The 13,001-nt window shown below is 38.0% G+C and overlaps 1 protein-coding gene across 2 annotated transcripts in view; it reads right to left on the bottom strand.

The window, feature by feature from the left end:
• Positions 1-4,696: 4,696 nt before the first annotated feature.
• CNOT2 (CCR4-NOT transcription complex subunit 2) overlaps positions 4,697-13,001 on the bottom strand; it is an 83,957-nt gene continuing 75,652 nt past the window's right edge. For both annotated transcript variants that reach the window (XM_088522936.1, XM_088522937.1), the window contains 2 exons: positions 12,828-12,972; positions 4,697-5,843 (listed from right to left, as the gene is read on the bottom strand). In XM_088522936.1, the coding sequence (XP_088379062.1) occupies positions 5,757-5,843; positions 12,828-12,972 (232 nt within the window). In that variant the 3' untranslated portion in view covers positions 4,697-5,756. The remainder of the gene's footprint in view (positions 5,844-12,827; positions 12,973-13,001) is intronic.

The following is a 13,001-nucleotide window of genomic DNA, read 5'->3' on the forward strand; positions in this document are numbered from 1 at the left end:
AAACACAACTCCTCCTGACTAGTTCTTGGCTCTGTTCACAGGTTCTTTTCAGTCACCCTTTGCTGCTAGCACTCTCAGCAGTGGCAACCTTTGATGGTTGACCTTTCCGTTCTGTTTTTATCATACAAAGCCACAAATTTTGCTTGCATAAGTTGGTTGCCTGCCACCTGGATCCTCTCCCAAAAGTCCACCAGCCCTAATCTTGTCTTTTTTCTTTTCTCCTTTTCTTTCTTTTTCTCTTCTTTTCTCTCATTTTCTCTTCTTTTTTTCTATTATCTTTTCTTTCTTTTTCTCTTCTTTTCTCTTTTTCTCTTCTTTTTTCTATTATCTTTTCTTTCTTTTATTTTTTCCTTTCTTTTCTTTTCTCTTTTCCTTTTTTCATTTCTTTTTCCCTTCTCATAAATTTTAACATGTCAGCAGTTGATATTAAATCTCAATCCACTTGTTACCTGATTGAGTTCTTGCTGTCCCCTGTATAGAGGTGCTGCCAGCTGAAATTAAGGGAAGAGCTCACCACGTGTAAGTAATACAGTAACCCTAAGAGTTAGTCTTCCTGGTTATATTAAAAATCTGTATGTCTGTGATCTGAGGAGATGGTGAGAGTATATTTTAGCAGAAACAGCGTGTGAGTTTTACCAGAAAATCTCAAAGTATTTGCCCTTAACTTTAAAAACAAAGTCGGAACCAGAACTCTTCATTTGGATCGGTCAGAAGTGATACGAGATTGTTAGTGGCAGATTTGTAAGGGCAGAGCTGGGTACCGCAGGGCCTGGTTGCAAACGCTGTGGTCCTGCTGACGGCAAGAAGTCAGCACGCTGACTCTGCGATCCAAAACAGGGCTTGTATCAGGAGTAACCAGGGCCGAGAAAACTAGCGTAGAGAGGAAAGCAGGGAAGGCAGCGCGATGCCCCCGTGCCGGCACTTAACTCGGGCAATGTGGTGTCGCACGGTGACGCCGGGCCCGCCGGACACGCGGGGGAGCGCGTAGCTCCGCAAGCCGCCCTCGCTGCCCCGCAGACACCACGTGGCAACGAGACGCTCGTCTAGCACGAGTGAGGGACGAGGCTGGTTCTCCGCGTGGATCTGTGTGGGAGAACCACTTCGTGTAAATAAAAGCACCAGGAACAGACTAAAACCTGCCTTTTGCAACCAGTACCGTGGTCCCCAACAGGAAGCAGCTTCGCTTCGAGGGAGGAACGTCACACCCGGCTGGCAAAAACTCACCCGGGCAGGGGAGGAAAACCCAACCCTGTTTCCGTAACAGGGCTGTGGTGTCCGTGTATCTACAAAATTTCAGGTATGTTGGCAGAAAGGACGAATTTGCTGACTTTTATCTTTGTCCAAACTAAAGGCTGCAAACATCTGAACATTTTTATAAAAATGTTCGCTTGGCTTTGCATGACTTCTATAAGCTACTGTTCAAGCAACTGCATATGAAGTGTTTCTGCAATACTAAATTAGGCTGAAGTCCTGGAAGCTTTCATGAAATCTTTAAAGTCAGTTTGGGGGGATATAAGTTTAGTGACCCAAAGATACTCAGTACTTACAATGGTAGATGTACTTTAATTTCACGTTGTCAGCAAAACAGAATTCATGCGCTTTATCCCACATCTCCAAGGGAAGAAAAGGGAACACGCACACTCGGAAACCAGGCATCAGCTTCCCGCAGCCGCGGGAGTGCCCCAGGCTGCCCTGCCTTTGAGCTCCCTGCGATCCAGGGACGGTGCAGGACATCACCACAACCGGCTAGTCTACACTTCTGCCAAAAGGATAGTCCTGCAGTACAGGAAGCCTCTGTGTGTGCATACATCTTATATAGAATATGAAGTGTACGCTGGAAATAGTTCCAACATGATTTTTGCAAATCCAAAGCTTAGGAAAGAGATTCAAGCTCAGTTAGCACTGCTAATCATGAAGCTGATTGAATTAGTAACATTGAATATAGTTGTTCAATGTTATCTTCAAAAATAAGCTCTTAATTGCAATAATTAACTGGTTTTAAAAGGTAAAATTTAATTTACTGAAGTAATTCAAACCGTAATTTTAAAATACGTAATCTAGATGCATTTCCTCTAGTCTTTTAAATACACTTGAAGCTCTCAGACTTGTGGAAAGGAGGACTATAGCTGCTTATTAAAGGTAAGGAGAAACCAAGCAGCTGTACCATTTTAATTCTTGTACTATAGGAAAAATCCAGACTTCAGCCAGAAATTCAGAACAACTGCTTACACCAATCTGCATTTCTTACCAAAATTTCAATTCTACAAGCACAGTTTTTAAGGAAAATACTGAGAAACATGATAAATGAATATGTTTGAAAACAAAATTTTATTTTAAAATAACTACTTAACAACTATGCATTTTAACTCTTCTTGAGCGTGGCAGATGGCAATCATGTTTTCTGTCCCTCATCATCCAGTCATGAAAATACTTTGCTAGGAGCAAATTAAAAACTAAATTTAAGTGGGTTTATGTGCTTTTTTTTCACTTTAGGTGGGAAGTATCTTTAATGTTACTTAGGAATTGACTACCTTTCTTCAGGGGTCATTGCCGACTCTATCAGCGCAGCATCCAGCTGACTGCTGCACAGACCCCTGTGCCTTTCAGTACTGCCTAAGCCATGACAAAGACAGTTTAAGGTTAAACGGAAGAGGATCAGCAATATTTTATTGTTTTTTTTCCCTTACAAGTACAAAATATTAGTTGAGAGAGAGGGCCTTCACGCGCGCCATGTACCAACGATGCAATCGCACGCTGCCGCAGACAGAATCAAGCCGCAGTCAGTGGTGGGGCCGACCCCCGGATCCCAGGGTGCCGCTTGCCCCTTGGTCGCCGCGGCCCCGCGCAGAGGCAGGCCCAGTTTCACCACGCGGCCAGCTCCAGGATTCAGGGCGTTCCTGGTGCTTGCAGCTGCCCAGCGATGCACGTGAAGGTGCTCAGGTTCTTCAGGGGCTGTGATTACAAGAGCTGGGTGGGTGTTTTTTTAATTTTGTCTTTTGAAACTCTTTGGTGGTTTGTCCTTACCTCCTCATCCTTTGATTCCTAAACCTGCAGCAAGGGGGTACAATCCATTTTATACTCGAAATCCAGGCTAGTGGCTGCCCAAAGAAATGGAAGCTGTTTAAAAATATTTGAGTTATTTAATATGCAGCAATGAGACACAAGTTTGTGAATGCTTGTGAACCAGACCAGAAATCTCAATACTTCTGTTTGCAAGAACGCTGGCTTTACTATTCAGAACTTACCTTTCATGCTACACATAACTGAAAAAAAGCTTAAATAAAAATATTTCAAAATAGCTTTCTATTCTCCTTTGTAAATCAGTAATACTGGAAGGAAAAAAAAAAAGAACTGTGCACCTTAAATGTAAAGTTTTATAAAGGGCCAGTTCAATTCAGTCACTGAAATACACCATGAGGTGTTGAGATTTTCTTCCTTTCAGAGAGGAAATAAAGCAGTATTTCCTAATTATTGTGTTAATACCCGCTAAGGTATGTTTTATGCTATATATGTTTTTTTATATTTAAAACTTTTTCTCTTGCTTCAGAAATGCAAACTGAAATGAAATCACAGATTTTAACATATCTGTATAATATTCTTCTTTACTCACAGGAGACAGGACAAGCGAGAGCCAGGTCAGTCTTTTGCTTTGAAGGAGGAAATCATCAGTTCCTTTTTAATAGCTGAGAATTTTGCAGGGATTACAACTCAGAGCATCTCAATTTTTTGAAGTGTCATACTCTTGAATGTAGCTGTGTCATTAAAATAACATTTTTAAAGACTTAGCTTCTCAATTTTAGTTTAATTGTTTTTAGAGGTATCACAGGGTATTTAATAGTATATCTTTTTAATGTAATTTATATTACCTGATAATGAATGATAATCAGTAGGTTTATGTGTTTATGTCCCTTGTCTTAAAAGAAATACAAAAATGTGTAATTTAAAGTTGCTATGCACCTGATGTGGAAACACAATGGTGTCCCTAAAGGTCAACTGCTAAATATAATTTCATAAATGTCAACAGGCTGTCTGTACTATAAAGAGACATATGTTAAAAATAAATAAATAAAAAAGATTCACTGACATGGTTTTGCTGTTTTTTTTTCTTGCTTTAGTAACCCCAGGTTACTATTTTGAAACTGCTTCACTAGAAGCAGACGAATGAGTAACAGCAGTCACATCAAGAAAGAGGAAACTAATGAAATGGTTCAGGATTTTCCTCTTCCACTTTTGAGGACGGTTACAGTGTTTTTCAGAAACACCATATTCATGCTTGCTCAAGCTCAGAAGCTCAAGCAGTAACGACCATCACATGGAATCTACGTAAAAGTGGTAAAATATCAGCTTGGAACTGTGACCAGTTCTAAACCAAGCTGCTTCTTACAAGGTTTCCTTGTGTGATGAGTTCTTGAAGCAACCTTGTATCACCTCATGTTACCCAACCCCCTTTATAAAAGATGATTTGCTATTTTACACTTTTTTTTTATTATTCAAAAGCAAGGTTAACCAAAAATTTTGGCCAACTGTGGAGAAGTAGACGTATCTCATAAAATTACTTGTCAGCAGCAAAAAGACTCTTCAAGGTAAGTGTCTTAACCACTGTACAGTTTGATAGCTTTAATACTTCAACTTTTTTTTTCCATTTTCATTGTTGAAGAAATAATTTCACAATCTCAAATCAAAGTCAACACTGCAGTGAGGAGAGCTTTTCTACTTTATTACAAAGAGAAGAAGCCTTTATGTGGTCAGAAAATACAAGATTGATCTTTTTTTTTTTTTTCTCTTCCTATGAAACGCTGCTGTTCAAACAGCCAGAGTGAATTGTCTCAGTTCACTTCTTTAAGTCCCATCACATTCACTTGGGTATGGATGTCCTTGGCTGCTGAAAATCTGGCCCTTTAGTGCACAGGGCGACAAAGAAGTCCCCTGACCAGCAGTTCCAGAATGTCCCGTTTTCATATATTGCATCCATGCACACCTCCTAAAAATGAGGTACAGCAGGGCAAACATTTTCCAAAATAGATGTCATATATATAATATATACACATTCGTACATACATACCTTTATTCATGTGATGTCCAAAAATTTAAAAAAAATGTACACATTTATTACAAAATCGTAACAAAGACTGGACAGTGTTTTGCTCATTCTGGAAAGATGAAGCTCAGTAATACACAACTCTGGAAACTAACCAGAGATTGTGGCAATATCTTTCTTCTAAACAGTCAGATATTCTTGCATTAAGCTTGGCGAAAACTGCCTTTCAAAAACAGAAGGGGAAGTAAAATGAAGGAAGCAAACCTTGCTCATCTTTCCAAATGAAATACGAGAAGGATCTTCACATAAAAATGCACAAACATTTTTTATTACCAATAGTGCTACAATGAACAATGCAAATTTTGTTGTCTAATTTTTTGTCTTTTTTGTCATTTTTTGTCTTTTTTATACATTTTGGAAACTAAGTGGTAAACTTTTGTCAGTGTACTCGCTTGTCTTTACAGACTCAAGCTTGTCTGCTGGCAAAAATAAAACAAAAACAAAAATTCAGACCCTGCTCAAACTAAAGAAAAACAATTACAAATTTAGTTGTTGGGCAGCACATAATTAGTAAGGCAGGACCTCAAATGGTGACCCTTCGCATGAGCCAATTGCCAGATCCTCAAGGAATTAAAACCAGGATGCCTGAGCCACATCAGTTCTGCAGTTATGTTGAGTATTGTGCTGAGACAGCCATACCCCAAGAAAAGGGAAGTCTTTAGAAGGCTTGCTGAGCAGGGTTGTAGTTGAAGGTTGATGGCAGATGAGGCCTTTCTTCTAGTTTATCATATTCCAGATGGAACTCCTACAATTAAAAACAAAAACAAAACCAGACAAAATCAGACAGCTAATCTTTTAAATGGTGGTAACTGCTGCTTCTACAGGCCACACTTGAAATGCTCAAGCATAGGATAGACCCGAGTCCTAACTTAGGAAGGAAGCAGCAAAACAAGATTTTGCTATCTGGGATCATTTATTTAGATTCTGTTTTTTTAAGAAACAAAGCAGCAATATTCTAAGCTATTATATTGCCAGGGACACCAGCTCTCCTGTCCTTTGATGGTACGTTACTCTCAGAACCTTACGTATGACCCCAACCACATATACAGGTTAGAGAAAAACACCCCATTAAGGCACTACCTGAATTCCAAAGAAAATATTGTCCTTCAACAGGTCAAACAGAGACCTGGAGCATCTGCAGTTTTGGGACATCCTGTGAAATGCTATCACACCCTCTGCTAAGTTACACTAGCTAAGTTTCTTCTTCTTACTACAAATTTGGAGTACAAGATAAAAAATGATAAAATATTGAAAACTTATTAACCCATAATTTAATATTCTACCATGTTTTAAACTTAAATTTAAGCTTCAGATTCACCCATCCCTCCTGAACAACCTGAGGAAGGAATAAAAGCTCCTTGATAGTCTATCAAACTTTGGCAGTGTCTTTCATGGGAAATACTGTTTTCTAAAGCAACTCGCAGAATGGCACTCTTTGCTGTGTTGTACTGGGATGTCACACAAGCTACGATTTATAAATAAGCAGCTTCATTGTCTCACTTGCATCATCATTTGAATTTTACGAGTGTCTGATTTGCTTAATCACCAGATATTTCAGTAAGCCAGCATACACTTGTATTATGACTGTAGCAGCAGATTCAAATCAGAATGTGAGCATCCCCGATGTCTAAATGCATCCTCATTATTACAGTGAGGAAAGAAAAAAAAAAAAAAATCAGTTTTCTTGCTTTCCTGTGACCTTCACTTGTGCACAAACCCCTAACGAGGGAGCCACTTTTACACTGTGGGCCTGTAAATTCATATATGCAAAAATCTTCACGCACTTGTTTAAATCTTACGTTACTCAAGATTAACTGCATCTCATCCCTATTTTATTTTCATTCAAGAATTAGCGTGAGTGGAAGTTTCAGAATTGTTCTTTAAGGGCTTCTTCCTGTTAACAACGGCTGCCTTGGACATTCACTGTAACTTATTTAGCCCAATTCAACAGAGAATTTCAGCAGAATGTAATTTCTATCTGGGGAGCAACTCTGTCCAGCTATTTTTATACACTGAAGAAAACACAGCGTGCTGAATAGATATTTAGAAAACTCTATGAAGGGGTTGAAAACAGTGGTACTTCAGTTTTACAGGTAGACAAACTAAGGAACAAGTGAAGGCAAGATTGGAGCTGCAGGAAATTACTCACAGACCTCTCTTATTTAAGGTAAAAGAACTTTATCTTACATTGAAAGAACACTGAGCACAGTAATGAAACAAATTAGGGAATAATGCTCAAAATTTACTAAAACTGTACGCCCCAGGAAATACGTCTATAAACCTAGAAACTTCTAGCAAAAGGCTAGGTGAGATCACATCATCTGTACCAAAAACTTGCTCACATCCCTCATTTCTGGTTCCCGCTCTCTCTGGCCTAGGGCTTTTTTTACAGCATACTACCTGTAGCCTTTAAGTTGATTATATAAATTATTTTTTGTGGCATTTCTAACCAACACAGCATGCCAGTTGATGTACGTTCTCTTACACAGATACATATACTCATGCTGGTACTGGAGAGGCACCAGCTCTCTTCTGTCAGAAGCAAGACCCATGCGTAGAAATCTCTGCATGTATTTGAGCGACAGAGGCTGATCTAGGTTAAGGTCCTCAGTAATTCTAAAGTCATTTTAAAGTGGAAAAAAATACCTCTCGAACTTCTCTCCCATTCCTGGCTTTCAAAGTTTCCATTTTGCACATAATCATGGAAGGGTCTGCAGAAAACTATCAATCTATGGTCAGCTGTTGGGAAATTGCTTCTTTAACAAAATTGTAAACAAAAGAAAGGGTTAATAATACAAGCTTAGATGAATTACCTGAACCTCCGCTTGTTCTGAAATGCCTTCAAAATTACACACAGAAAATGGCTACTTAAAACTGGAAAGGCAGCAGGAGCAGCCTAGAAAGGGGGTTTCCAACCCCAGCGTGGTTGTGTGCCACCACCGAGAGCCGCGGCTCCCAGCGAGGCGGTGTCTGAAGGAGCCTCCAGGCACCCGGGCAGCGCTTGGGGCACCGCACATCGGAAGCCCCTCGCCTAGAACAACCACCGGGATCTCTCGTTAGCAGCTCGTGACTTGATACTTGTTATCGCCACCGCTTTTCAAAATAAGCGGGTATACGGGATGCCAGAAGAGCCCTTCTGCTTTGCCCTCCGGTTTCAGCAACGCTAAACTCCAACACACACTAGTGTATAAGAACACCTGGAGTTATATCCAGCAATGTCGATAAAGAACTCACTGACCAAATATTTGAAAACTAGAAGACAATTATTTATTACATATAGAAAAATACTTTCATTACATGGATTTTATGTTTTTTTTTGTTAATGCCAGGGCCACCATAGTTTAGGATGGGAACAGTAGTGCTGATATTTTTGGATGGGAAGTAGATACAAATAAAATGTAAAAATGCTACTTATCTATTGACAAACACTTGTTATATTGTTTTATTTTCCATATGGAAGTAATTATTAAAATTAAATACTTATATTTAACCACGAATAATGAATACTAAATGTGTGTGGGGAAATGTATAGCATGTGCAACACTAAGTAAATTGTTATATGCAATGAAATCAATCACTTATCAGGTCATTTTGGTAAATTGTTTTGACTGTAAAGTTGCATCAGCCTGCATATATACAAACTTCAATACATCACAATATTAAAGATAGAAAAGAACTGTTTAAGTTGATCCAAAGCTTTGATAGAGTAAAACAAAACAAAAATTAAGCCAAATAAAAAGTGTCCCAGGGACAAAATATTCTGGACCACCAAAGGTAGAAAGGTAGAAATGCCACGGCCAGCTCTAAATTGAAAATGGGATCGGAAAAGCAGTATTTATGCTAACTTAAGGATGGATGCAGAGAGCCAAAACTTAAATTAAAATGCTACAGCACATTTTTATTAATAGAACAAATGCAACTTTCTAGCAATTATAAAGTTATTAATATTGATTCTAAAATATTATCAAATCATTTACTATAGGCAGCAACTCTTACAAGCAAATAAGCACTCTGCAATATAACCTCCTGTCCCCAAAAAATTTCCACCTTTTATAAATACAAAGTCAAAGCGTAAGGGCTTTATAATCCTGTTCCTTAAAAGGAATCATCTCTCCGTACTTTTCAAAGGAGAAACTCCAGACAGTTTACTTCGGACAATTTATACCAGGATTTCAGTAAATGTGCAATTGCAGAAGGCCTTTTTGGTCTCATTTCCACTTCCCTTCCTCTCTCATTTGAGTCTCACGTCTCCTCAACAGAAGCAAACTACATAGCCAGATCCTCAGTGAAAAATCAAAGTGTCCTTAACCACACTGTACTTTCCACATGCCCTAGGATGAAAAACCATATACATAGTCACATCTATAATCAGCAGCTTCTTGAGTTTCGTTTTGTACATTAGTTGATTTTGAAAATAGTGCCATTCATTTTTTCTTGCCACTTAAAGACTCCTCAGCATAGCATGAATTTGATTTCATTTTAGGAACTGTCCCATTACTCAGTTATTGCATCTCCTTCTTTAGCCCATTATCTATTGTGAATGTAAAGCCTAGTCTTTAGTAAAGAATGTTATTTCTTATCTTACTGAAATAATTTTTTCAGATTTGTTAAAAGCAATCCCAGATACTGTCAAAAAATCTGTTAATCCAGATAAGCTTTATGCTTTTACAAGCTTTCTTGATATTCAGCATATTATCCAAAGTAAATAGCTAATATATTTGAGTTAATAGTAGACACAATAAAAACACAAGCTCATATTTGCAAAATACAACAAATCTGCAAAGTACAACACACTGGAACATGTTCTGCAGTATATTTGAGCATATACAGTAGAACAAGACAAGTTTATAAAGCACCTTAAAAAATAATTTGCACAAAAGCGATAATTTACCAGAAACAACTCTGGTCTGTTTCAAAGCAGCATTAATGAAACTATTAAATAGCAATTATTATTGTGGCCTCCTAGGGAAATGATATTCCCAGGATTCACTAATAATGCACCTGTTATAGTAAGAGACTGCAATTTACCAGGATACTTTCTAAAAGAGCTTCTTGCGTTTTTATTTCCTGAAAGAGTAATACTTTCTATGTTTGTTAGGGAAAAGAAAAAATATATATATTTGGCCATATCTTCCCTTTGCAATAAAAGCAACATTTAGTCCAATCCTGCCATTCTTGTTATCACTCCTTCTCTTAGGAAATCTTAGCTCCCCAAATTAATACCAGAGGTAACACATCATTAACATACACTGCAAAGATCATACTTGATATTTATGCATGAAATTTTTGCTTATCATAGATAGAAAATTGTCACAAAGGTTTTTCCAGGATATTCCTTTTCTATGTAAAAATCTCATTTTCTTTCACAAACTGTTCTCTAGCTTCCCCTGATCAATAGCCAGCTTGCCTGAGGTATGTTGCACCAAACTAAAATGAAGTACGAAAGAAAAATAAAAGCAAAGATTTTTTTTATTATGTTCCAATTCCATAATGTTCCAGTTCCAATTTTTGTTTTAATAAATACTGTCTCCTCCTATGGACTTTCAAAAACTGCATCCTATTAGCTTATTGCTGAAGGTGCAGAATTTCCAGTAAGAATATCTCCCCCCTCAGTAGCCATTAATTGCTTCTTAATGTTGGGAGAATTATTTTCACCGTGCAAAGCAGAGAGCAGGAATCGGTTTAGGTTTTCAGGGCTAGCACACTTGGAGAAGAGCCATTCGTTCATCTCTTTCACCTCAGCACCCTGGTGCATCCCTATTACAGGCAGGCAGCTCCTCTCTAAAGCAGAAGGTATCAAATACTAAACAAGCAAAGCACTGGATGTTGACGTTTCAGGACAGCACTTCACACTCCAAAGGGAGAACACACTTCAAAAGTAAGGCTTAAACATCAGCAGGTTGATGCATTTCTGCTACAGGTAGTGCAAGGACTGACACTGGAGAGGTTGCTACCTGTATAAAGTGGGCACTGCCTTCCTTCTAGTGAAAGCCATGCTGAATTTCCACTTTGGGTACAAACTCAGGCTCATCCATTGATGCATGAGCAGGGATGAGGATGTTATTATTCATTAATAACTGAAGCACGTTCAGTTGATTCTGAAGGATCCTAGGTTTTAAAAAGGTAATTTTTCCCTCTCTGAAGATCTCAAGTATAAATAAAATAAGTTTAATCAGATTCTCAGGAAATCTAAGGGAGTATACAGCAAGTAACAAACCAGTAATTCAAGTGAAAACTAGAAGTTAGCTTTTCTTAAGGCTTTTTGAGGGCAATGATGTCTCTGCTTACTTCAAGGTCTTGAAATGAACTTGCACATATGACAAATGACATAAGTAAGAAAACTTTGGTTGTGTTATAGCCATGGAAATAATGGGGCACAGATGGAAAATGAAGAGCCTCCCCATAAAGTCTGAGACAAATAAAATGAGAATGACTCAGTCCTAACCCTTTCCCTCACACTAAGCAAAATTATTGTGTGCAACAGAGAAAAAAATAAGAGTATCATATGTAGCTAGTCTAAAGAGCAAACTTCTTCCTAACCAGGATTTGAAATGTAATGCATTTAACACATGGGAGAGTACTGAAGTCTATACCCTTTAATTTAAAACTGAAGGTTAAAAACATACTAACAGATATATCAATATTTAATGAAATATATCATAACATCAAAGGACACAGTTGCAATGTGATCACAGAACTGAAATGCCTCATAGTTCCAATAGGCAGGAATCACATCTGCTGGGTTCAAGGCTTCAAGATTAATCTGGCCTGATCTGCTAAGTCTTCTTCAGAGAAAAGGAAGGGCCTGATACAGTCTTTCTATCAAATGTCTGACACTGAAGTTCTACGTTTGCTTTGTCATGGATGTGACAGACAAGTCAGCTAAACCTTCAAGCAAATCATGGCACATCCACAAATTCTCATGTACAAAAATAGTTGAGTGGGCAATGACATTCTTGATGATCACAGAAATCAAGACCCAGCATGGAAAGGATACTCTATAAGATGATATTAAAATCTGGAAGCTATTAAGATACTGAAAATTAATTATACTTGGTTGAGGATGGGAGTTCTCTAAATTTCTTATGCTAACTGTGCAAGTGAAGGGTGAACCTTGTTAATTGTATTATGGACAGAAAGAAACAAACTGGGAAAGACTGTTGCTCTACGAGTTTCTTTTAATGCTTCTTGTCCTACAATACAGAAAACAAGCATTTTGAAAATATATTTCTCTCACAAAAAGAAGTGATTTATTTAAAAGTATTCTGATGTTCAAACAACAGGGCACAAAATTCCTATAGTGTGTTGCAGGAGAGACTATATCTGAAGAAGAAACCTCATTTCTAATTCAAAAAGTGTTGGCTTCCTACTTAATTTTCTAAAGCAAAATTAAATATTTGCATGCTTAGTTTCTAAAATGGTGAGCAGTACTCGTTATTCTGCAATTTATTAGAGAAAAAATTTTGCTTTAACAAAACTCAAAAAGTGACAAGTTCTACATGCTTGTTCCTCCCAGGGAAAACAGGAAAGAGAGGCGGCTCTCTTTTTCCACAAACAAATCAGGATTTTAGGGAATTGGTATTCCCCTCCCACATTAAATTTAAGATAAAGTTAAATAAGAGGTCGTAAAGTGCAGGGTTTTGGGGGGAGGAGAGTGGTTTTTACTTTTTTCTTTCTAAAAATACGCAGTTGCCAGACTTAAAAAATCTGCACAAGGGAAAAGAGATACCTTAGCTACTTTCCTCCAGTTAAGACAGTCAAAGAAGTAATATGTTCCCCTCTCGTACGTATTGGTTTTCATTGTAGGCTCCATGCCGGGTGCCCTGGTGATCCATACTCGTTCTTCTTTGTGGTATCTCCAATCTCGGTTAAATCTTTTAAGTTTTAATAGGAAGGAAAAATA

This window comes from Tinamus guttatus, unplaced genomic scaffold (assembly GCF_059628265.1).
Source record: "Tinamus guttatus ecotype Peru unplaced genomic scaffold, ASM5962826v1 Tinamus_guttatus_pri_ptg000171l, whole genome shotgun sequence".
Taxonomy (NCBI): domain Eukaryota; kingdom Metazoa; phylum Chordata; class Aves; order Tinamiformes; family Tinamidae; genus Tinamus; species Tinamus guttatus.